General features: G+C 42.4%; 1 protein-coding gene across 2 annotated transcripts in view; it reads right to left on the bottom strand.

Annotated features, from left to right (window-relative positions):
- Positions 1-19,244, bottom strand: part of gabrg2 (gamma-aminobutyric acid type A receptor subunit gamma2) — a 38,877-nt gene extending 19,633 nt beyond the window's left edge. Inside the window, exons 1-6 of one of the 2 annotated variants that reach the window (XM_018751695.2) lie at positions 19,180-19,205; positions 18,789-19,013; positions 5,755-5,897; positions 4,568-4,635; positions 856-1,076; positions 288-370 (exon numbers count right to left, since the gene is read on the bottom strand). In XM_018751695.2, the coding sequence (XP_018607211.2) occupies positions 288-370; positions 856-1,076; positions 4,568-4,635; positions 5,755-5,897; positions 18,789-18,922 (649 nt within the window). In that variant the 5' untranslated portion in view covers positions 18,923-19,013; positions 19,180-19,205. Of the gene's footprint in view, positions 1-287; positions 371-855; positions 1,077-4,567; positions 4,636-5,754; positions 5,898-18,788 lie in introns of both variants that reach the window. The other variant, XM_029251403.1, reaches the window with a different exon arrangement.
- Between the last annotated feature and the right edge of the window lie 8,016 nt (positions 19,245-27,260).

The raw sequence follows: 27,260 nt of genomic DNA, 5'->3' as shown, positions 1-27,260 counted from the left end.
ACACTCGAGGCTTTCATTAAACTTTGGTTTTTTTCCTCTTTTTAAGATAAAATTTGCCTTTTCTTTCCGCTCATGAATTCTCTCTGAAGCCGGTGTGTGATATACCATTCCTCTGGGAGCAAGGAAACCCAAAGAACACAATTTTCAGGTTTTACTCTCACATAAAGACCACAAAAAATGGCCAGGCAATATAATGTTCTGGGGAGATGACTTTAAAGAGCTGGTCTTGGCTTGAACTGCACCAGAACGGAAAATCTGAATGAAACCGAGAGCACGGCCAAACTTACAGCTCGAAAACTCCAGGGGACAGGAATGTTCATCCATAGGAAAGTTGTTCAGTTTAAGCTGGCACTCAGCATCGATGGTCAATCTGAATGCACGAATCACATTGCATTAGTGGCATCCTCGTCTAACCACCGCACTTTCATTATGGAACGCAAAATTCGAATGAAATTAAACTGCGCTGCCGCTAACTGGCAACATATAAATATCACAGTGATGATATTAAAGTCAATTGCTCTTTTGCCATCATCTTGCCATAATTAGAAGCTATCGGTCAGACCCGAGCCATGAAGCAGGAAAGAATGAATTAATCAAGAGCATTGCACAGCATTCTCATTAGCCCCATGCAGAGACTGTTACATTTTAATGCGAGGTGGAACACTTCTCACTGGAGTTTACCCTCCAACACTTGCCAACGGCAGCAAAATCCAACGCACAAATAATGCACAACAAATGCGCATTGCAAAGGTGCAAACCTGATCCGCGCCTTTCACTTGGAAACTTAAGCCAGTTCCCCCAAAATGCCCTTGGGCGCTCTTTGCTAAGATTCCCAGACAGCCCTCGCAGTTTTACCGCAGCGTATAGAGAATCCTGCCGTCGTTCCAGATCCTCAGCATGCGATTTGGCGTGGTGATCCAGTGGGCGTCCGCCTTCTTGGAGTTACGGAAGAAGGTGTCGGGGATCCAGATCTTTCCGACCATGTTGCTGTTGAGTCGCAGCACTTTCATCGTGCTGTTAAATTTCAGCCGCCTGTCATACCAGGTCTGGGCAAAGAATATATCAATTGTGTACTCCTGTTTGGACAAATACATAGTGAAATGATGTTAGACAGGTGGGCATTTGCAACATGTCAGGATCCAATAGCATTTATAACTTTTCATACTAGCAGCTTTCAGGTTGCCCTAAAAACACATTTTAAAGTGTACAACCACACTGAAAAGGTAAGCGGACCTCTGTTCAATATTCCAAAACAAGGGATATTCCACTATTCCATAATTCCAATCAGTTGAGTCAAATACAGATGCTCCTCGACTTACGATGGTTCGAATGATAATTTTTCGACTTTACGATGCTGCGCTAGCAATAGACATTCAGTAGAAACTGTACTTTGAATTTTGATTTTTTCCTGGCCAGGCGATATGCGGTGCGGTACTCTCTCGCCATGCTGGACAGTGGCAGCGATCCGCATCTCCCAGTCTGCCACGCGGTCACTAGTGTATAAAGCCGACACTCTACAGTGTTCTGTGTTGCCAGTGTTTTTTTTGGATGCCCCCTCCCTATATCTACGTCGTGTTTTGTGAATCCATCATGTCTACAAAACGCCCATCTTTGTCTCCTGCTCCTGGCGAGAAGAAGAAGAGGAAGGTACTCTTGAGGAGAAACTCTAATTAGTATGTTTATATCTATAGTATTTATTATTATATTTTAATACCTTCTGTTTTTTTTACTGTGTTTATTGACTTTGTTTATGTTTATATGTTTCTCAAAAAAAAACACTAGGAAGGTGACTAGGAATTGTCGATATTCTGGTAAAGTTTTATGCAGCTACTTGTGTGATGAATGTTGGTGCATGTGATGAAGGAAACTAACTGTACTTAAGAATCACACATCTGCAGCTATGTCTCTTTCTCCTAATGCAATGCACAAACTTTATTTTCTATAAGATGTGCATCGCTTTGGAGAAAAGCATCTGCTAAATGAATACAGGTGAATGTAAGTGTTTAGTAACCGCCGTACTTGTGCTGTTTTACACACGTCTTGCACAAGTACACTCTATGTAGTCCTGTGTTGGTAGCTTTGTATTGTTCCTATGTAACACCTGGAGGAACGTTGCTTCGTTTCACTGTATACTGTACCGGCTGTATATGATGAAATGAGAATGAAGCCACTTTGAATTTGACGAAGGCAGCAAACCCGTAATGACCATCGCACATGAACTTGGACTTTCGCAATCGATGATCTCGACCATCTTAAAGGATGAGAAGCGATGACGTTCGGTTGGTTAGGTGTATTAAATGCATTTTTGTCTTACGATATTTTCGACTTACGATGGGTTTCGCGGAACGTAACGCCATCGTAAGTCGGGGACCACCTGTACAGTTATTTCTAAATATGCAACAGTTACATTAACTAGCCCAGTAATGTAATCGTTTGATGAAAAATTACCTTTCATGGCATCATATACCTTTCATATATCATTATACAACCAACCATAACTGTATTTTATCGCTGCAAAATGACAGACTTTCTATCTACGAATTTTTTATCCCTGAATTACGCACCTGGAATAAGAACCTTGAGTCTTTCAACCTCAAAATAAGGGGCTCAAGGAGAGAGTGAATCCCCCTCCCCGCCATTTAGAAATTGCTCTCCAAACACTGTTACCTCCTTTGCTGCTTTCTACATCCTCGCTGCCATGGTGGCATGTGCTACGATTTATGAATACTGTATTTGCACTCTATTGAAACCAAAAGGGATCGAAAAGCGAACGTCCATCGAAACAGCACCGTGGCAGAGAAGGATGGAGAAGGATATGTGATTTTAAAGAGCTGGGGATTGGCACATGAGAACATACAGCAGCATTAATTTAAATTTCTGTAGAGCTTAGTCCAATAATAAACCCTAATCCACACCACTGACACACATCAAACATAATAAACGCTACTACCCTCTGCACTCCACCAACAAACAAACTCATTTGCTTTCGCATCGCTGTGGGGATTTCATGTGGCAAAAAATTATTTGTAAGCCTAAGAAAATAATTAAGACCGCAAATTTTGTTTTGAAGGAAGTCATAAAAAACTTTATCTTAAAAGGGATTTTTTTTTCTAATTTTTCTGGGTTGCGGGGGGGTCATTTCACTCAGGAGTGTCGCAGCAAGGTTAGCAAAACGTGGTGAGCGCACACTCTGTGGCTCGAGCGAAACCTCTAGTTTTTGGAGAGACTGACAAGAGGGAGAACCAAGAGCTGAAGTGGTTACTGTGTTTTTCCATCTGGACCATAATTAGGACACAACTGTGGTCACTGCCCAGCTGACTGCAGAGAAAAAGAAAACCCCTGTCTCTGTCCTTGAAAACATATCGTGAGTGGGAAACGCTGCAAAAACCGGTCAAAAAATCTGGTAAAAATAAATGTAGAAGTGTGTAGACAAGCAGCGATCACACCCACCCACCCACACACACACACACACACACACACACACACACACACACACGTACACGGACACAATCGCGCGCGGGCACATGCACAAATCGGCTATTTTCAGCTTTTTTGTGACATCTGTGAAGAACAAATAAATCGAGTGAGAGGGAATCGTGGCTCAAGGAATCTTTGGCTCATTTGTCTAGATTAAACCTATTGGAATTCCGAACTGTCACAGCTGCACTGCACTGTGTCCCTGGACATGGGCTTGAGCGCCCTGGATAACGGCTTATTCTCAGCACACAAATCTCATCTCATCCCCTCCGTGGAGTAATAACTGCCATGAAAGCAATATATGTCAACATCATTGCTCCTCTGAAAAAAAAAAAAAAAAAAATCTCAGCACCATAAATACACTCAGTCTTAAAAATCTTCAAGTGATGATAACCAAATAAATAACAGAGCCAGGTGACTAATAATTATTTTGTTCAGGATGACTAAAAATATGCGGTAACATCAAAATAAGATTTTTCTCCCTCCTTGTGAGAGTAATACAATAAAATGTACTGCACATGATGCCTGTTAAACCTACTGCAGCAGTATGGTTTTACCGTACCTCACTGGATTACCGTCCAGTAATCGTGCTACTATTGTTGTGTGTGTGTGTGTGTGTTTTCAGCCAAGCTTTCACGCTCCCTTTCTGAATATATATAGAACCAAGCACTCATACTGGATTATTTAGCCACCCTTTCAAGGAATGTAGTATATTTATAAGAATGACTGAGTCACCACTGGAGAGTTACACATTTATTCACAGTAACCTTTTATTGGCAAGCCATGTTGCAGTGATTTACAGGATCCTGCACTCCTTGTGAAAATATTTTCAATTAACTGAAATTAAGTCTAGTTTATTGCAATTTGCACTGCAATTTGTTAGCTCGAAAGGGTGGATGGGCCTGCAACAGCATCGTGCTTCTTAAAACATTTGTCAGGGAAATGTGTCCTCGGTTAATGAACATTGTACACAATTTACCAGCAATTACTGGAGCATCATTATCCGTTTCCCAATACTGGTAATGGGACAGCAAGTCGCGGCAACACAATTATGCACCCAAAGGCCTGTTATTAAGAAAGACTTACTTACCATATTAATAGCATTCACAGGACCAATACTGTTCACAAACATATCGGTATGGATTACAGTTGGTTTCACTGGAAAACGGAAAAAGGAGAAACGTTGTTACCCTGCTCAGAGAAGAATGAAAGCAAACCCCTTAGGACGTTTACATCGCGGTCGTCAGCATGTGCACCAGCTAGCATGTGTTCGCTTGTTGTTCGTTCCCTGTTCACGCTCTTATCGGAACAATTGTATTAATCTGTCTAATTTGCACTACACTCTCTAAACTAAAAGCAAACACTGTACACTTGCGTCAGGCTGCTAAAAATAGCAAAGGATTATTCTCGCGCGGAGGGTGCAGGTTCCCCGGAAAATGTGATATAAGCAGCAAGTGAAGACTGCAGGAGTCCGTTTAATAGCGAAGAAACATATAATTAAATATACGATCGTTACTATAAATAACCAAATGTTGCACTCTTTACAGAACAGCAAAGCTATCTCTTCTCGCTGAGCAGGACCTTCGGAATAACCACTACATTCTGGTGTTCATTTAACAGTTACATACAGTGGGGGAGTAGAGACCGTAATCACTGCCAAAGGTGCTTCAAATAAGTACTAAGGGGTCTGAATACTTATGTCAATGTGATATTTCAGTTTTTTTTTTTGTTTTTTATAAATTTTGCGCAAATTTCTACAATTCTGTTTCCGCTTTGCCATTACGGAGTATTTAGTGTAAACTGATGAGGGAAAAATTAAATTAAACGTTTTTAGCATAAGGCTGAAATATGAAAAGTGAAGGGGTCTGAATACTTTCTTAATGCACTCTATCTATATGTATATATATATACACACACACACATTTTCAGAACCGCTAGTCCCTTACGGGGTCACGGGGAACCGGAGCCTACCCGGCAACACAGGGCGTAAGGCCGGAGGGGGAGGGGACACACCCAGGACGGGACGCCAGTCCGTCGCAAGGCACCCCAAGCGGGACTCGAACCCCAGACCCACCGGAGAGCAGGACTGCGGTCCAACCCACTGCGCCACCGCGCCCCCATATATATATATATATATGTATATTTTTTAAATAAAAAGAACATACAATAAATAATACAGCCCACTGCAGAAACAGCAATATAGACTGATAACAACAACTACTGTGTTCTGGAAATAGCGATCAGAAATCTGAGAGCTGAGCACTGAAAGAAACTTACCTCCTATATCCGGCCGCAGCTTGTTATCATAGCCATCAAGCAGACTGTTCAAAATGTGTGTGACATCACTCTCGTACACTTTTGGTGTCAAAACCCAAGTCTTGTTGGTCACCTCGTCGTCATCATTTTCAGTCTGGAAAGATCTGATGAGATAAAAGATATAGTTGAAAACTCTACAGTTGAAAACATACAAAAAGGCTCTTTATCTGTACATTACTTACTCCCCATTTCCAACATCCTCAAACGGTTGTGCCAGTAAAGAGTCCCAAGGTCTAAAATTAAAGTTATTAAACAAAGATGTTCACACTTGTTGAGCACTTGCAAATTCGGCGGATCAGTGAGTTCAAAAGAGATGAGTTTTGAGACCTCTCCCGAATGTAGAGATTTGGCAGTTCTGAGCGAGAGCTCATTCCATTACATAGGAGCCAAAACTGAAGACTTTTTTTGTTTCGATTTACATTACGTTCATTTATCCAACACTTTTCTCCAAAGCAACTTACAGTGTTAAGATACTTACATTTATTCACCCATTTATACAGCTGAGTAGTTCAACTGGAGCAATTTAGAGTAAGGACCTTGTTCAAGGGTACTACAGCTTGAGGAGAGACACAAACCTGCAATCTTTGCGTCCAAAAGCAGAGCTCCCATCACTATGCTACCAGCTGCCCCGTATTTTGGGACCTCTTATGTGTGGGACCATCAAGCAAGCAGATGTGGAGGAGAACAGCAGTCTGGTTGGGCTGTAGCAAGTAATGAGGTCTTGTAGATATCAGGGAGAAGATGTGTTGTTGGTTTTGCGGAACGTAAGCAGAGTCTTGAATCTGATCTGGGCAGCTCTTGGAAGCCGATGCAGAGAGACGAGTAGGGGGGACAGATGTCAAGACTTCGGTAGGTCAGACATGATTCATGCAGTATTCTGTATCAACTGCTTGATGGCAGAGGCTAGAAGGCTGGACAGGAGAGAGTTGCAGGAGTCCAGGTGAGATATCACCATGGCCTGGACTAGGAGTTACGTAGAGTCTGTTGTTGAGATAACAGCGGATTTTGTCGATGTTATGCAGGATGTATCTCGTCTTACAGATACTCATTACTCTCAAGCTCTTAGCTGATGAGGCAGGTGAAATGAGCGAGTTGTCCAGTTTGATAGAGAGCTCTCGACAGGAGGACGGACCAGTTGGGAGGCGATGGATCACTGTTTCGGAGAGGTTGAGCTGGAGGTGGTGAACACACATATCACACAGAGATGTCCGAGAGGCATCTCATTTATCCCTTTTTCATGATCTGTCTCACATGATTGTGTGCTTGCCCTTGATGTGTGACATGTCATTACCCTTGAAGGATCAAGCCACTATGATGCAAAGCAGGTTTCAGAGAAATCTGACAAAGTTTAATTGTATCATACTATAAATGGATAGTAAACACTTGCTAAAACTTCAAACCCAGAAATCCGGTGCGCTGTGTGGTTTCACTATAGAATCAGTTCCAATAGACTTATAACTAGATAGAGTTCATTAAATTACATTTCCTGCTCAGTATAAATGCTGGAATATGCAAGTATTTTAATATCTGAATTATTTTTTTCAATGGCAGCTGTTAAACTACATGAGTAAAAGAAGGCGGCAGCATGAATGGGAAAAGGAGAATGGAGCAATTTATATATGAACGAGGCACCTCCAAAAGTTTGCTAAAACTTCCAACAAAGCTTTGAATGGAAGATCATACCTGAAGGACGGTCGCATGAAGAATAAAAAAGACTGACCATATTTTCTGTACGATTTAAAAGAAAATCAGAGTTTATGGAGGAGCCAGCAGTAAACCAAGCTCACAGCTCATAAAATACGGGCCAAGTACCCAGTCCATTCTTTATCACTGGTCTTTCATCTTCACAGCCATTTCATTTCTTCCATTATTTTTACGGCTTCCTTACGGCTGTCAGGGCCCATCTGAGCACCTGCATCGACGAGGCTGACCTGAAAGCGGGAAGATGACGGTGGAGTGTCTGAACTAAGATGGCTTGAGGGAACTCTAATGAATAATGTGTGTGTTTCCCCTGGGTGCTCTGGTTTCCTCCCACAGTCCAAAGACATGTTGTTCAGGTTCCCCCACAGTGTGTGAGTGACAGAACGAGTGTGTGTGTTCCACTGATGTATGGATGAGTGACCCAGTGTAAGTAGTGTATCTAGCAGTGTAAGTCACCGCGGTAAATAAGGTGTGTGGCCTGATAACACTACCTAGAGTTCATTGGAAGTCGCTTTGGAGAAAAGTGTCTGCTAAATAAATAAATGTAAATGAATATTTCCTACTTGCAATTACATTTAAACTTGTCTGATGCTTTTTTCCAAAGCAACTTACCCATTTACACAGCTCGTTCATTTTACTGGAGTAATTTAGGGTAAGTACCTTGCTTAAGGGCACTACAGCTGGAGGTTGGATTCAAAACTGCAACCTCGGGATCTAAAGGCAGCAGCTCCAACCACAACGCTACCAGTTAATTTGCTGTATATGTGACATAGTGAATGAAACATCTCTGCTGGAATAAAAAAACACTGAAGCAGGACGAACACCGACTTGGTTTTCCAGATCGATGGAGTGGCGGAGAGATGGAGGATTTACACTGCTCTGTTTCCGGAGCGTGTGCTCTGCGCTGTGTCTTTCAGCCAGGATTGACAGTTGCATCAGTTAGCAGTTTGGAAATATCTCGAAAACATTAAGTAATCCGGTCGGCAGCATTAGTAATGCACAAAATCAAATTGTATCTCATAAAAAGCATAGCTTGGACAGCAGTGTAAAATTTCAGCAGGTTTATGAATTTGTAGTAATAAAACTGTTTTCAAATGCAAGCAATATAATAACGATGGCATAATCTCGGCTATTTAACCATTCATAGTTTATCCCAGAACTCCCGTGGCAATTGTACCACTGAAACAGCTGGAGACTTTACATTTCGGAGTCACTTTACTTTAAATTCATGATTTAATGCTCATGCTTACTGCAATAAGGTGTAACAAGCACGCGCTCTCTCCCTCACCTGCTCATTGCTTTCAATTCCCGCTTTTTATTGCTTTTTTAATTGCTGATGCAATCACTGCCTTCAAATCTTATTTCATAACAGCAGGCCAAGCGGGGAGTGGCGCAGCAGATTTTGCAAAATATGCTTTTGACGTCACAGAAGTGAATATTACCCCATGTGTAAAAGGCTAAGGCAGAAGACCGCAAGGAAAACATACATTATACCGACACTGAAACGACTTTTTCGTCATTCCTCTATATAGAAATATGCATCTTAATAAAGTTCATAATAGTAAAACGAAAGTATGTTACAATGCTTTAATTTGAGCTAAAATTATACGGTATAATTCAGTATACTGTATAATGAAGGGTACAGAAGCACCCAGGGGAAGCCAATATGGATTTGTCCTTCTCAAACCTACACAAAAAACGTTTACGGGGAATTTTTTAAGATCGTATTGCTTTTCTGTCCCGTATGCAGCTAAATTTCTTGATCCAGGTAGGTTTCGTCAATATGACACTCCGTTCTACTGGGTTTTTTCAAATTATTCCACTGACACCACCAACCCTGTTAACTCTGCTCAACGAAAGGAAGAGCCTTTGTCTTAAGAGGAGATTCGTCGATCCGTTATCGATATTCGTTTGTTCCAGTGTGGCGTCGTGGTGGTCCGGTACCTATCATGGAAATTTAGGATGCAAGGCAGGGTACTCCCTGGACGGGTGCCAGTCCATCACAGGGCAATCACATAAAGTCATTCAATCTCACACACACACACACACAAAGGCAAACTTGGAACTACCAGTTCACCTGAAACACATCTTTGTACTGTGGAAGGAAACCAACATGTGGAGAACAAGTAAACTGCACCTACACTAAGATGGATTCGAACACACATCCAAACCCATAACCCAGGAGCCGTGAGGCATCAGCCCTATCGTTCTACCTCTTATTAAGAGATGTCAGAGCATTTTATGTACCTTGGGAAATGGTATAGTACTGTACAAAAGTTTTACGCACTTGGTTGGGGAAAAGCTCTAAAGTGAGAATGCTTCCGAAAATAATGCTCTTAATTAATAAACTTCCTACAAAGCTTAGTAACCATCCATCATCGACAACCGCTTGGCGCAGCGGGGTTGGCCGGGTCCCGCTCTCCGGCGGGTCTGGGGGTCGAGTCCTGCTTGGGGTGCCTTGTGATGGACTGGCATCCTGTCCTGGGTGTGTCCCCCCCTCCTCCAGCCTTGTGCCCTGTGATGCTGGGTTAGACTCCGGTTCGCCACGACCCTGCTGAAGACGAGCAGTCTCAGACAGTGTGTGTGTGTGTGTGTGTGTGTGTGTGTGTGTGTGTGTGTGTGTGTGTGTGTGTGTATACTTTCCTTTTTAACAACATACAAAACCTTTGCTGTAATACTGTAACTTTTTTGCAAAAGAAATCTAAAATGTGCTCTTTCCCATTGACACAAATGCAGAAGACATTAAATCACCGTCTAAAACAAATATTTTCGTGAAACACCTAAGCGCCTAAGACTTTTGCACAGTGCTGTATCTCTAATATCCGTAACCAACGTTTGCAGAAATCTAAAAGTAAATGCGGCAAACTGTTCATAAAGCCATCCACCCTTTCGATATTCCCAGCTTTATTGCAGGTAATTGTAAATTACGTCTCTATCTTAGGGGAACCAAGGTTTCTGAGAAGCTTCTACTTGGATCGGCTGACAAAACGCCATGATGCACTTGCTGACGTCCTTCCTGGATGGTGCCGAAAAAGAGCGAAAACGTACAACGCGGGTACTCTTCCGACTGTGAACACTCGCCTGTTTTCGCACCGTCTGCACACAATTTGGATGCGTTCGTGGAAGCAGCTCGCAGTTACCCATCATTCCGCAAAGCACTCGTGGTTCCAACTGGATCCGTGACATTCTGCTCAAATCAAAAGCCTTTGGTAAAGAGTATATATCTGGTAAAGAATTTTCTGAAGATACTTCTTCAACGAAAGTAAGTGCATTGTAACAAGGACAAGTGGAGGTCATCCCATGTTTTACAACAACGAACTGGTTGATGAATTAAACTGTTTGTCTCAGGGTTCATAAGACTGAACTGAATTGAGAAATCGGAGGCCTTAAGGAGAAGATTCCCACTAGCGGGAATCCTACAAAGAGTGTGTTCCCAGTATTAAAAAATGGAAAAAGTGCAGGAGCAGCAATATTAGTGGGCCGGAATTGACCACATGTACCGACTTGTTTAAAACTACAGTTGACCCTTGAACAACACAGGTTCGAACTGCGCGGGTCCACTTATACACTGATTTTTTTTCCAATATTGGATTATGAATATGACCGTAATACTGTTTGCCAGAAAAATGTTATAACGATTCATTCATTAGTGTATGGGCAAGGCTGTCGTAAAGCAATCGTATCGATTACACTGGGCTACCGTAAAGCAATAATATCGCTGCTTATTCGTTATCAATGCGTGAATCGTTATACCGGCAAATAAATATGAATTTCTTTTTCACGTTATCTTTTCATTTTTCATGTCTAGTGTTAGTAATAACCATAACATCTACAGTGTTTTCTAGACTATATTGATGTAGGTACTGACAGACAGACTTACGGACGATTCATCTTGTAAACAGACGATGTAAACTTACGGTAAATGCAGTACAGTACTGTAAATGTATTTTCTCTTCCTTATGATTTTCTTAGTAACATTTTCTTTTCTCTAGTGTACTTTATTGTAAGAATACAGTACATAATACATATAACATACAAAATATGTGCTAATCGACTGATTATGTTATCGGTAAGGCTTTCGGTCAACATTAGGCTATTAGTAGTTATGTTTTTGGGGAGTAAAAAGTTATACGCAGACTTTCGACCACGCGGGGGGTCGGCGCCCCTAACTCCCGCATTGTTCAAGGGTCAACTGTATATATTGTTGCGCAGAACTGGATCTGCAGAAAGTGTCCAAATTTGGAAGCAGACAGTATTTATCCCACAAGCAAAGCATAAACTTCCTAAGACAATAAAACATTTTAGATGCGCAGATCTGCTTCTCTCGTCATATTATTTGTATTTCGGCACAGGGATGATGAACTTTATGTGTACAGGTGCGCCTATACATATTGGCTCATGTACACGTTAAATACAGTGTGGAAAGCTAATTACTAACTGTCATGACCACCATCTGCATGGTAAATATGAATTCCTTTTTCCAGATCATGAGCTTGTGTTACCGAGATGTAAGAGTAATAATGTCAGGTTATCATTTACTGACACAGTTATTAATCTGCTATATTTGCATTGGCGATATGTTCAATAAACATCCCTAAGTAGATTTTTATGTACTACGTCATTTATATGCCGTGCATCTATCTGCAAAAGCATTTTTCCTTACTGGCTCAATGGCAGAAAGTTTAAGTTAACGCTAATGACCTATTGTCACCTGACCTGTAATCGACTGGTCCAGTGGGTCCAGGTTCGGTTCCGACACAAACATCAACGTAACCATGTAGTTGCTAAGAGACTGAGCGTATGACCCCAAAAAAATTGCAAGTTCAACTTCCAGGAATGGGAGCAGCAGTCTTGACCTTGAGAAAAGGAATTAATCTCCGCTGTGTCAGTAAATACCCCACAACATAAGTATTATCAGGAATGATGTGAATGGTGGGGAACATTCCATAAAGTAATAAAGCCACCCCTGGGATGTATTATTACTTACAAAACACAAGGATCAAACAGGGCCCTGAGCTTTTATTCAAAAGAAAATTTTGTTTGTAATTCCAACGAAACACCGTAATCTCTTTAAATAAACTGTAACAAAAGAAGGAAGAATGTGGGCAGCGTAGATTTTTCTACGTTTTTACTATTTTCTGATTCAAATATTTGAAATGAATGAACGAATATTTAAAGCAAATGGAATATTTGCTTTACAGTTAATTTGCACTGAAAATTCAAAAAAAAAAAAAAAAACACTGAATTATGAGGAAGGATGTGAGAAGTCAGAGTTGACAGTATATTCAAGGGAATACATGTGGCAAGAAAGGTTGAGCGAACTGCCACAATGATTCGGAATTAGTTCTAATTTGCTATCCGACTTGAACCCTTGCATGTGTTCGCCTGTGGGTGTCAACAACAGCACAGCATCCACTATCTACTTAAACTATTCATTTAAATTACCAACTGTTATCTGGCTAATAATGCCGTGATGGGTCTTGATTATTCATTAACAACAAAAACAAACACACGTGGCAGTTAAACAACATTTTTTAGAGTTCTTAATGCTCTCCAAGGTATTAGGTCCTCAAGTCATCCTGATAAGTGCCTTAGGTGTAGGGTTTAAAATGACTCTAAATTAGCAGCGAGCGCCATTTAAACCCAAAGGGGCTCATGCCTCAAGGTTATTTCCTCTCGGTTTGTTTCACCCCTTAAGCGCCCGGTTATCTGACTGCAGGAGAAGTGTAATTTTACAATAAAAGACAGGAAAAATGCCAAAAAAAAAAAAAAAAAAAAAAAAAAAAAAAAACAAAGGACTGCATTCTTAGCCCTGTATAACAGGCTCCTTTCCTAACATAAAATAACAGTAAGACCTTTTATAAGACCTTTAGGTCTATTATCGATATTTACACCCCTTGAGTCGTCAGCGTGACACGCCGCCCCGCTCAAAATTCGTGCGGCAATGACGCTCACGTGGAACGGCAGGTAGGGTTCGGCAGGCCTCCGTAACGCGAAACGGCGATTCGCAGCCGCGACGACGCCGTCGACACGTCGGCCCCGTTATCTTTGCTGCGGGAATAAGACGTAAACCTTAATCCACCGAAAGTGGGCGGCTGTTAGTCACATCCCTACGCTGCCGCGCTTCAAGAGCCGAACGATATTACAACAGTGAAACTGCGCGCATGATAAAAACAACACACTTGACTCCGTTGTGCGAATTTATGTGTACGCCTACCACGGAGACAAAAGGTTCAGTTTCAGAACCAAAAAAAAAAAAAAAAAAACGATGGAAAGTTCAGCTTTTAGAACGAAATCATCTATGTACACAGGCAGGGCTGTGGAGTCGGCACACGGAACCTTCGACTCCGACTCCAGTAACCAGGTGGACGGGTTGTCCCCCGATGGTTCGGCTTACGATTTTTTCGACTTTACGATGTTGAGCAGGCGACAGACATTCAGTAAAAACCGTACTTCAGATTTAGAATTTAGATTTTTTTTTTTCCCAGGCAAGCGATATGCGGAGCGATAATCTCTCGCGATGCTGGGCAGCGGCATCAATCCCCATCTCCCAGTCCATCGCGCAGAGGTGTGTATCGTGTGTATCGAATGCATTTTCGACTTACGATATTTTCGACTTACGATGGGTTTCGCGGAACGTAACCTCATCGTAAATCAGGGACCGCTTGTAATTGCTTCCGACTCCGACTCCGCTGCTCCGCCCAAAGTTGCACAGCATTTTGGGGGTCGACTTATCCGGCAAATATTGGCCTAAACCTATACTGCACCTCTAATTTTTGGGGGTCGACTTATACGGCGGCATATACAGCACATTTAGTCGGAGTCGGTGCATTTTTACCGACTCCGATTCCAGTAACCCAGTGACTGCTTGCGACTCCGAATCCACAGCACTGTACATATGCCAATACTCATGCTTTTGTGGATAGAAGAATAAAACTGACTTAACGGTATGACTTTTACCCTCACCAGTATCTCCACAGATTTTTGTAAGCCTGTTATATTCAACTCATCGACACAGAATAATGATCACACAAGTCAGAGAAGCCAGAAGCAGCTAGTAAGGGTACAGCTGGTAGTGTAGTGCTTACAGCTACTGCCTTTGGACACAAAGGCTACAGGTTTAATCCCCACCTCCAGCTGTAGTACTGCTGAGCAAGGTATTTACCCTAGAAATTGCTCCAGTAAAATTGCCCAGCTGTACAAATGGGGGGCGGTGCGATGGTGCAGTGGGTTGGACCGGGTCCTACTCTCCGGTGGGTCTGGGGCTCGAGTCCCGCTTGGGGCGTCCCGTCCCGGGTGCGTCCCCTCCCCCTCCGGCCTTACGCCCTGTGTTGCCGGGTTAGGCTCCGGTTCCCCGCGACCCCGTACGGGACAAGCGGTTTCAGACAACGTGTGTATAAATGGGTAAATAATTGTAACCTTAACCCATCAAGTTGCTTTGGAGAAAAGTTCCAGCCAAATGAGTAAATGTAATCCTTCAACCATTAGTTTCAGCTGTTGCTTATGTTAAGAAGCATCTAACAAAACAAAGGTAAATTTTATGCTTTCACGCTGCCGGCCCATACAGTTAGCGACAATCAAACCACGTTGGATGGTTCCCACGTTTTACTATCCAGCAGAGTATAAGGAATCCAAAGGAAAGTGAGCTCCCACGGAGATTTACGAGATGAGGGTGCGTCAACGTCATCGAAGCATCCTGCTGAGGAGGAGTCCGGAGGAAGTTCTTACAGCGTTATTACCCTGCGCGCTTCCGCCGATGCCTTTGCGTTTCTCCTCCGCACGCGACACACTGCCAGGTACGACGTGCCTGTTTCCGGTCCATTAAGATCGGCTCAACTATGGCGGTTCATGATGGATGACAACAGATGGATGTACAGATAATCTACTCTATCGCCGAGACAGCTGCGTTTAACAACAAACGAGCGAAAGAGAAATGATCCGGGGTTAGATTCCAAAAACAAACATTACACCGGTCATGAGCTCACTGTCTTTTTAATCAGCTACACCTTGTCTGGCAAAGAAAATATCATTATTTGCCTTTATTTAGCAAGCATTTTAGAATCAGCTTTATAATGGTTTGTCCATTTGTACAGCAGGGTGTTCTTACCACAGTAAGAAAGGCTTGCCCAAGGGTAGTACAGTAAGAACGGGTATTTGAAGCAAGAATGTAGAAATTATAGGACAACATCGCTAACTAGTACACAACCTGCTGCAAATGGTGTTACAGTGAAAGCTTTTCTCGACTTTTTCATGATCACCCAAGCAGTCGGGTGATTATTAAAAGGTCAAATTTAACATGCGGTTACATTGTTCATACGTATATTTACATCTGGGGGTGGGATAAAAGTGTTCCAGATAAATAGTATGTTAATATCAAAGAGACTATATATTTTATGTGGAATAAATGGAGAACAAAAAAAGAAAAACTTGGCATTTACATGGTCCCATTAAATGGAGGCTAGATACTTTCATCATTTGCCTAGCAACCGGAAAAATACGATATTGCTGGATACAAAAAAAAAAAAAAAGACAGAACTGAGTATTCGGGAAGCAGAAAACTGGGTTTATTCCATTTTTATCCATCTTAAGTGTTATACAACATGCAGAGACTGTGAAGGCCAAAAACACTCCATAATTCACTTTGTTTAGGTGTGACTGAACCCAGGTGCTGAAACGTCTTTTCTACGTAAGTAAAATGGAAGTAAACTCAAAGTAAATTGGAAGGCAAATTAATCCAATAGTTCATTATCAGAATCCAATTTATTATAACCTTGTAAAATGTGTTTTTCCATTGTTACTTTGTTAATGGCAACAATTAGCCATTAAATTCTCAGTATAAAACATGCAGGGATATATGAAGGTGTCAAACATTAAGACTTTGCTTTGCTGGACATTCGGTGTGTCCACGGTACCGGTCACACTTTTCGACAAGATGCACTACTTACTATTCAGTATGTATTTATGATAATAAAATATGGAACACAAGACAGAAGCCAGGCTGCTCCCTGGAAGAAAACACACGTGCACCAACACTCACGCTCAAACCTGTCATCTAGTCAGAATCTCCCATCTATGACACCCAAGTCAGGCAGCGAGATTTGGCATGAGTAAGGGAGCTATAATATGTGATGAAAACTAATTTAGATTTACATTACATTTACATTACATCATTAGCAAACTCTTTTCTCCAAAGTGACTTCCAATGGACACACGCACACACACCTTATTCACCGTGGTGACTTACACTGCTAAATACACCACTTCCACTTGGTCACTCATCCATACATCAGTGGAGCACACACACACAGACACACTCTCTGTATCACTCACACACTATGGGGAACTTGAACAGCATGTCTTTGGACTGTGGGAGGAAACCAGAGCGCCCAAAGACTTACACTGCTAGATACACTACTTAGAATGGCTCACTCATCCATACATCAGTGTTTTTAGTTTAGTTAATTTAACGAACTAAGCAATTTAGCTTCCGAAACAAAAAAAAAAAGAAAAAGATGGAGCTCTCACATGGTGAAACATTAACAAGTACGCTACTTTTAGCTTGAAAAATTGAAAAGACACATTAATCGTTTCAGTGAGAACTAGTTAAACCACATCAGGATTTACTGCAAAAAATGTTCAACGGTGAGAGTTGTAAGCCAGTAAAACATTTCATACGGACAAAGTGAAATACAGGATCAGCACTGGGATTTTACACCAATCATGTCCGGGTTCATCACACCTACTGTTTTCTTCCAGGTTTCCTGGACACTGCAACTGTCTCAGGTGTTCAGAAGAAGACAGGGACCCAGTCACAACAAGGGCAAATGAACAGATGTCTTTGGAAGACCATGCAAACATCTTTCGGAAGGAGGTTAACGGCACCAATCATCAAAATATATGCGGAACGGAACATGCGATTTTAGCAGCTCGCGATTCACCGAAACGCATGCAGGTGAGTGGCCATCTTTTCAGCGGAATACGAGGAAGTTGCACCAGTTTCCGCGCAGAGCGTCATTTTCCACACTGGAATCACACGTTCGGTGCAGATACTGTCCATGTATGTAGGCCATTGGGTCGCGCGGCCGCCCTTCCGGAAGCCGGAGAAGGGAGGGTGAAAGGTCCGTCTTCGGCTCGTCATTTCTCATCCTTACGCCAGATGGACAGATGTGCGGGAAGAGCCCCTTCCTCCCTCCCCACACCTCCACGCAGAGCGCGACACGGCACAGCATCCATAGCCCATGTTTCTGTTCCGGTAGGGTATGGCCACAAACCCCACACTCCTCTATTTACTCATGTATCTCATGCTTTTCTCCAAGGGCTTAGAATGTAAAGCCCCCCCTGCAATTATTCAACCGTTCAAACAGGTGAGTAACTTCAAGCCGAGCAGTTCAGGCTAAGCAGCTTGTTCGGGGGCTGTCCGGCATGAGGTGGGATTCGAACCCGTGACCCAAGTCAAAAGGCAGCACTTCTAAGCGCCACGTTATCTGGTGGCCCGTTATTATTGTTATTATTACAAACGCCTTAAGCCTTAAGGTGATCTGAAAAGCGTGACATTTAATCGTCATTACTGCCCCCCCCCCCCCTCATTAAGTCTGAATAAGGAGACCGGGGAGGCGCGAGAGCCTGGCTGGCGGAGCACGCGCGGGAAAGAAGAAGGGCCAAGCGGTCGCGGGCGCGCGCTCCCGCTCTCCCTTCACCTCGTTTTTCGCCAGAAAGTTGCGCTGGGAGTCGCGCGCCGGCATTTTGACGGAGCGGCACAGGAAGTGGCAGCCTCGAGCTGCGGACATTCCGGCGCCGGAGCTCCTTTCGCATCACGCGCACCACCAGCACCGGCGTACCCTCAATCCCCGCCCCCCCCCCCCCAACAAACTTCACCCTACAATCGCAATCAAAGGACGCATAATACATTTTTAAAAAATCGCGCACGCTGTTCTGCTCACATTCTCTGACACAAGGACATGATTTTGGGGGCTCAGTTTCGCGCTCGTCGTAGTCAAGCCATTTTCAGGCTCCCTGTTTTTTCCATATACGCTCCGGCTCCAAAAACGCAGCACAAGGTGCGCGAGAGATGCCTTTCTCACGTCGTGCCCGCCTGCAGACTAAGACTCCTCAAAAGAGAGTAGAACGCGGGTGCAAAACAACACACGGCACCATTTTTCGCAGCGTCGCAAACGTCGTCTTGACACGGCGCGCGCGGCGCGGAAGCATTTCGGGGAGAGCGACGCACCTCGCGCTAACCCTGACTGAGTGTGAACGACACGAGTGGGAAGACACGCACACAGCCTCCGGCTTACCTTGTGGGGAAGTGAGCGGCGAGGAAAAGCCAGAGGACGAGCCGCGCGAGGCACGCGGGCTTCGGCATCGCGCTCGCCGCTCCCGCAGCCCGGTCCCGCGGAGCCTCCGTGGTCACCATGGTCACCATCATCATCTTCACCCGGCGGTTTTATCTCTTACGGCAGGATGCTCGAGTGCCCGCGTTCACTGCCTTTCTTCCGTGTCAAACATCACGCACGCAGCCGCTGGAATTAGCATTGGGAGGAGGGGGTGGGGGGGTTCGAAAAAGATCCACTATTGTAATGCCACGCAGCCGAAATGTGAATCAAAACCAGCGCGAGCTTCCCCGGGATACAGTGAAGGAATAATCGCAAAATTACATAAATGGAAATAAAACACACACACACACACCCTAAAATCCAGCAGCAGGAAAAATAATATTGGCGCTTGTGTCTGAATGCAGATTAAGTGCGGGGGAGGGGGTCAAAGAGGACCTCATGCACGTTGCTGCGGCGCAGATCAACACATGCGTGGTGCGGTCGCGTGGGGCGGTCGCGCGGCGCGGCTCGGCGGCGCGCCGTACAGAGAACTGGCAGGAGGACGGGGGGGCAATGCGGTGCACGAAGGCTCACTTCGTCCACAGTTCGTGGAACGGAACGCAGGGGTGTGTCGGCTGCGAACGGGCGGCAGCCAGACCAGGACGGGGCCGTTTTTATTGCCGCTCTGTGCTGATGCTCGCACGTGCACTGCTCGCGCTGCCACCGGCGGCTGATTCTGTGCGGATGTCGCGTGCAGGTGCGTGACAGAGCGCGGGACACGTGAAGTGCTGCGTGCGCTAACTGTTTCTCGCGGGGGGTAACGAGAAATAATAATAGCAAGGAATCCTAACCACTCCGTCAATGTATCTATTTCTCTTTTATTTATTGCACATTTTCCTCAATAAATTCATAATACACACGTGTACTTTTATATATGTGTATATATATGATTTTTGCACACACACACACAGGATATGTCATACCCCTACTGGCCCAAAATTCTGCACTCCATGATGTGTCAGATCCTTCTTTCCATGTTTCATAATTCACAATTAAACCAGAACACAGTATTTTTTGTCTTGATTTGGCTCTGTGATTCAAAGCTACCCTCTTATGAAACAGTATAACAGCCGCTGAATTAAAGATTAAATGGTCCATTCTAGGAAATCTGTAGTTTTGTTTGTTTCTTTGCAGTGAGAATGAACATAATCGCTTTCTGCTTCGAGGTGATACTTCATTTGGACACCTCCTGCTGTAATACACTTGAGCAAGGTACTTACTCTAAAATAACTCATGTAAAAATGTCTGAGGTATTCCTAGGTGTATAAATGGGTAAATAATAGTAGGTGCCTTAACTATGTCATTTGCTTTGGAGGGAAAGCATCATCTAAAAGACTGAATGTAGGGTGAGGTCAAGTCTACTTTCAGCACCTTGGAGAGATCCCTATAAGATCAAGAACATTGTCATGGCTGTTCAGGTGGCAACTTCTCCAGCAATTGTGGATTTCATTTTTATTTTTCACAATGACTTTTAATCACATGCAATTTATAGGCTTGATGTTGGTTTATCTGTTATACTACCGATTTTTAAGGTTTCATTCTTCTGGCCAACAATAACAGTATGCAAATGTTTCTCAAGAAGGTTATACAGAAATATACAGATAATGAGCACATTATTGCTACATTTGGGTGTGTTGTTTTTTGTTTAGTACATGCCATGTTTGATGTGTTACAATAATGCATGTGGCTTTGTAAGAAGGACATGAAAAACTGATATCATTTGTTGAGCAAATTGTCTGAAGTTGTCTGACTCACATCAATGGAACCTGACAGAATGTCCACAATCCCCTACATTTTGCTGGAGGGAGAGTTAAAAATAGTCTAGGGATTAAAACTATTCATGCTTTTGGGACTGTCTGCAAGTCTATGACGTCAAGGAGAGGATCACATGTTTCACACTAGCAACCATCCCAACATGTTTTTGGGATAAGGCAAGTGGGGTGGGGTGGGGGTGCGGGGCAATGATGAAAGTTGTCGCTAACACTTTGCTTTCCTGGGAATCAATTTCAAACAGTTCCTTTATGCAAACCTGGTAGGAGCCTTTCGGAGGCCTCTTCTGTTTTCGAGTCTCAGTGCTACATAACTGGAACTTCAAGTAGTTTGGCATTTTACCAAATAGAAAAATGTGCAGTGAATTCACCTTGGGCAGAAAACTTTGTTCATAAGTTATAAATAACAAATTAATAAATTGTTTGCTGTAATAAATAGATTGCTGGACTGGTTATCGGGGGTGCGGCAGCGTAGCAGGTTTGGCCGGGTCCTGCTTTCTGGCAGGTCTGAGGTTCGAGTCCTGCTTGGGGTGCCCTGTGATGGGTTGGCGTCCCGTCCTGGGTGTATCATCTCCCCCTCTAGCCCCACGCCCTGTGTTGCCGGGTTAGGCTCCGGCTTGCTGTGACCCCGCTTGGTACAAGCAGCTTCAGCCAGTGTGTGTGTATGTGTGTGTGTGTGTGTTGGTCATACTTACCTGTCTGTGGCACAACTCAGGGAAATTTATTTGTTTAGCAGACACTTTTCTCCAAAGCGACGTACATCTCATAGAAAATACAATTTGTGCATTACATTAGGAGAAAGACACATAGCTGCAGATGTGTGACTCTGAAGTACAGTTTGTTTCTTTCCACCATATGCACCAACATACGCCAAACAAGTAGCTGCATAAAACTCAGAGTATCGACGATTCCTGATCACCTTCCTCCAAATATTTTATTTTTTTTTTGAGATGCACAAACAATTATGTACATTACAGGAGTAGCTGCGTAAAGGCTTATCCAGTACTGTACATTATATTCAATATATTTACATCATATTATAATGCTAACTTGTGATTTTTTTATCTAGTTATTTAGTTTTCGTGTCTGTCTTGTGTCTACACATCAACTCTAGGTTGGACCTTAACATCATTTTAAAGATTTCAATGTATCTAACTGCTATGCAGAACATAAAAACGCGGTACAATTTACTGCAAAACACTTGTGTTACCCAGTCCTAGGTGCTGTCAGTTTTGTTACTTTGTTTCCATCTTTAAATGGTTGGAATGCAATTTCTCAGCTTTGCCTGAAGCCTTCTTTCAAATGTCAGCTTTGCAAATTATGTGCCCGACATGTGAAATGGTAAGAGTTTTAGGTCATGTTTCACTGCCACAATACTTCCACTGACGGAAAGTAAATTTAGAACGATCACAACACTAAACATCAAATTTCATGTTTATATAACTAAGCAAGTTGTAGGTTGCAATGACCTGGAAAATCACAGGGAATCAAATTAGCTGAAATTACTTCAGTTTGAGGCAACATTCATATTTTATAATAACTAATGACTGTAACCAGTTGTCTAGAATGTTTTGTCCATCTTTTTTTCCTCCCCACTTACATGCTAATTTCAGTGTTTTTTATCTGGGGAAAAATAAGGGCAAAACTAAAGCTATGCTAAGCCCATAATTTAGTACACTGTGGGACATTTAAATCCCACTCCATGCCTTTAGTTAAGGCTTTGTCGTTCCGCTTCCACTGCAACAGCACAAGATCAGTTTCAGCACACAGAGCACAGCGCATCAAGTTGAAGGCCGTTTGCGTTGGCTTCACCGCCACTGCGTTAATTGTCTTCAGAAAATGACGGATCCTTTCCATTTACCTCACTTTTACATAAAAGGCACGACTCCCCAGTTCAGCGTGCGCAGATTAACATGATAAAAACGATAAACAAGGAGCTTTGCGGATTGCCGGATGCATTTTGTTGGAAATTTACGGTGACTTTGCGGTCAAGTTCATTGCGCTCTGTCTATGCGCTACCTTTGATCACTGCAGACACACTAAACCTGTAAAATGTTACGCTAGAATAAGATGTTTGGAACAGCCTGTTTTGGTTTTTTGAATGTTAGCCTGGTTGACTTTTTTTTGCTTTTGTTTTTCCAGTTGTCCTTTTTCAGTTTTTCTTTTATTTTTAGGAGTGGACATACACTATTTGTAAATGTAAAATGCAAGTAATGTACTACATTTGTTTTGAATTTCAAGGGGGGGGGGGGGTGTTGATAAACCCTCTGACTTCTCAAAGTGAAAAGCGTGGAACTCCTTATTGACACAAAGTGTAAATGCAGTATTTAGGGAATGAAAAAATTAAAGTGATAAAGAGAGGCTCCAAATTCTTTTTACCTTCTGTGCTTTTTTTCCCCCTCTTAATTTTATTACAGTTATCAGTTCATGATAATATAGCGGTACCATTTACACTTCTTCATTTAGCAGGCTCTTTTCTCCAAAGCAACATACATTTCATAGAAAATATAATGTGTTCATTACATTCGCAGGAAGAGACACTTAAATGCAGACGTGTGATTCTTAAGTGCACTTAGTTTGTTTCTTTCCACCATACGAACCAATATTCATCACACGAGTAGCTGCATAAAACTTTGTCCAAATTTCAACGATTCCCTCCAAGTATTTATATATATATATATATATATATATATATATATATATATAGAGGAATATAAATGTATACAATGTATATATGTATACATATGTTTATTGTATATTGTATACATATGTATGTATACAATGTTTATATTTATAAATGTTTATATATATATAGACATTGGTTATCATATGCAGGTTAACTCTAGTTAGCACAGTAGTTGTAGCTGTGACCTTTTACTAAAAGGATCTGGGTTTGTACCCTTGGATGTGGTACTTGTTCTGAAATGCTCAGGTAAAAAGTCACTGAGAGTTAATAGGCTGCCCAAAACATTTCTCTAATATTTCATGTCGTAATTCCCAGCTATGCAAATGGATTTCAGTGTAAAGAGCGTAAAATTGTAAGTTGCTTCGGAGAAAATCGTCAGCTAAACGAATAAAATGCAAAATGCAAGTATTTCCGCTTCCCTCCGCAAAACATGACACCCACACCAGCTCAAGAGGAGTAAACACAGGCATACACATGCTCCAGCGTACTGCTTTGCATTGTACAGCCTCCAGGCCTAAATTGAGCATGGAGAAGAGCTCTACTTGCCCAATTTCTGTTGACGCCGTACAGGTATTCAGCTGACCGCAGGTGTCAGTGGCAATTGCAAGTGGAGATCCCGGCCATGACATCCACTACAGGGAACACGGGTCAAATGATGATCGCAGGGCCTCCTCACCATAACTGGCAGGTGTGACACAACAGGGACTCAACTCCGTTTTTCTGCCTAAGGGGACAAGGTAAATTCCTGATGTTTTGAGAATATTAAAATGTAAGGGAAGATTACGTTTATGACTATGAACAGACATACTGTGGCAACAAATGTCTTTCTCTGCAGCTTCATGTAGGTTTTCCTAGTGTACAAGGCTTCCACCGCTATAATTTCGGTATACTTTTCCATTACAGGATCTGCCTCGAACATTAAGGTCAACTTACCTACTTACCTACTGTTCTTCATATATATATAGTGGAATATATATTAGGAATTACATTGCACCTGTATTTTGGTGATGCACAAAAATTATTCACTCCGCCCTGATTAAGTCATGGTGCCTTGGCTGCAGCAGGAGAAACCTACCTTTCTATGCTAGTCATACTTGTTATTGCTGATGTCTAAGGCTTAACTTGAGCATTTTCTTCTTTGAGTTTACCTGCAGATTAGGAATTCAAAAACTGACTCCATTTCTAGTACAAGAATAGTTGAGGGTCACTGGCTAGAAGACCTTTTCACTGTCGCTACTTCTTCTTCCTGTCATGCAGACCGGGAGGAATGTCGCTATTAAATAGGGAAATTCTACGTGTATTCTATGTATAATAAGGAGAGGTGGGGGAAAAAAAAAAACTGGTTGAATTTGTGTTTACAATGCAATAATGCTGGTTTGTACACTACAAAATAAATCTCCTTAATGGCCACGAGAAGAGCTACTGCTTTTGTCCTACGTCGTTAATTGGTTCCAAAGGGCGCGACTTACATTTGCATTTACATTTATTCATTTAGCAGACGCTTTTGTCCAAAGTGACGTACATCTCAGCAAAAGGACAATTTATGGATAACATTCGACTTAAGTCGAAAAATGGCAGAAAACAAAATAACCCCTACAAAATCAATTTAGACCCCCTATAAACCCCTAATAAGCATTCCCCTTAAGTGTATGCACTTCAATTAATGCTAAAGTAAAAAAAAAAAAAAAGGCAGGTAAATAAGACAATATGTATTTTTTTATTTTTAAGCTTTTAATTTATTTTATAAATTACGATATATTTTTTATATATTTTAACGTTTATTTTTATTTGATTTTTGACTTTTTTATTGTTTTTAAGTGATTTTTAAGTTTTTAACAATTTTTTATATTTTCAGCCGACTGAAGACGAATTGTATTTTTCCATGTGTCCCTTCCCCCTCCGGCCTTACGCCCTGTGTTACCGGGTAGGCTCCGGTTCCCCGTGACCCCGTATGGGACAAGCGGTTCTGAAAATGTGTGTGTGTGTGTGTGTATTTAACAAAAAACTGACGTAAAGTCAAAATCTACGCAACGTGAATTGACGTAGGGTGAGGTATTACTGTACTGGGATCCCCTGAACAGGTGTCAGTTCCCCAGAACTGTAGATGTGTTGCAGCAATCTTAATTTTGAATGGTTTAGATGGAAATTTAAGACGATTTAAATTTTTAATTTATTAAGAAAACGATCAAGAAATCTTAATTTTAATGACATGCAGTTATGTTAATGCTACAGCGCTTTTGGGGAGCAGTTCCTGAGTCAGTGGTGTATGAGGAATTGAATTATTTGGATCTCAGATCAATGTTTGTGAACACACTCCCACAGTGCTGCTTATTGCTACTGTATATTGAAATGTGAGGTGTTCTTTTACTGACTGGACAAAAAAGGTAAGGTCACGATCTCCTGTTTCGGTGAAAACCCTACACTGAGGGAAGAGTATATTAAGAGGAGACCATGTCACTCAGATACTGTAGCCTTGAACCCAGCATGCAACCTCTTCCAGGTACTTAATCCACAAGTCCTTCCAAAAAGGTTGTGCTTCCTAAGCCTCTGGCTTTCAGGATTAATTCTTCTCTTCATTTCCACCACCACTTTTCATAGCGCTTACCCTTTCACAGTTTACCCTGATTGACAGCGCTTTTGCTAAACAAGTTTAAATCTTCATATTCGGTAATAAATTCACTGCAGTTATGTCTTTCTGGCAGGAGTGCCATTAATCTTCAGTTTTTTTTTTTTTTTCTTTTGGGACAGCCTTAACCTGATGGCCTGTTTCAATGTCTGTTAGCATGAAACAACAACTGTAAATTATATTAATCAGTGAATTTGAGAGCTGTATTAGAGGAACTGTAGTGCACTATGTATTATGCTTTTTTGCCTTGTTCTTCTTAAGTGCTTTGAAGCGACCTGATGGGAAGGGCATAATGTGAAAGTAAATTGAACTGAAATTAATTGCTGTTGATACAAATCTCATCTGGGCTTTATCACGATGACTTTACCAATATTATTGTACAGTACTGATGTAAAAGCAATGCGGCAAGTGGCAAACTGCTCCAAGAGCTTATGAATTGTAATAGGGGCAACACACACACACACACACACACACACACACATTCAGAACCGCTTGTCCCTTACGGGGTCACGGGGAACCGGAGCCTACCCGGCAACACAGGGCGTAAGGCCAGAGGGGGAGGGGACACACCCAGGACGGGACGCCAGTCCATCACAAGGCACCCCAGGCGGGACTCGAACCCCAGACCCACCGGAGAGCGGTCCAACCCACTGCGCCACCGCACCCCCTAGGGGCAACACGTAATTTACAAATACATTAAATAAAGGGATTCAATAAATCTAAATGACAGACACAGCAGTAATAGAATTTGAATTACTTCTTCTGTGCTATGAACTAATGTCCCATCCAGGGAGTACCCTGCTGGACCTCTACAACCCTGTATTAAACAAGTTAATAGATGGATGGATGAGTGTATTTTTAAATATTTACATTTATTTATCAGACACTTTTCTCCAAAGCAACTTCCAATGAACTCTATGTAGTGTTGTCAGTCCACACACCTTATTCACCACAGTGACTTACACTGCTAGATACACTACGTCACTCATCCATACATCAGTGGAACACACTCTCTCTGTCACTCACACACTAGGGGTGAACCTGAACAGCATGTCTGTGGACTGTGGGAGGAAACCAGAGCACCCACCAGAAATTCACACAGGGAGAACATGCAAATGCCACACAGACTGTGCAGGGATCAAACCCACATCCTCTCGCACCACCCACACGCTGTGATACAGGTGTGCTACTTGCTGTGTCACCATGCTGCACTACTTGAGGACATGAATGAGTATCCAAGGCATTTTTCCTCCCATTTACCCTAACATTTATTCATTTAGCAGATGCTTTTCTCCAAATCTCTGAGAACAATA

This window comes from Scleropages formosus, chromosome 4 (genome assembly GCF_900964775.1).
Source record: "Scleropages formosus chromosome 4, fSclFor1.1, whole genome shotgun sequence".
Taxonomy (NCBI): domain Eukaryota; kingdom Metazoa; phylum Chordata; class Actinopteri; order Osteoglossiformes; family Osteoglossidae; genus Scleropages; species Scleropages formosus.
The sequence above is the reverse complement of the archived record's forward strand: the minus strand, read 5'-3'. Positions and strand labels throughout refer to the sequence as shown.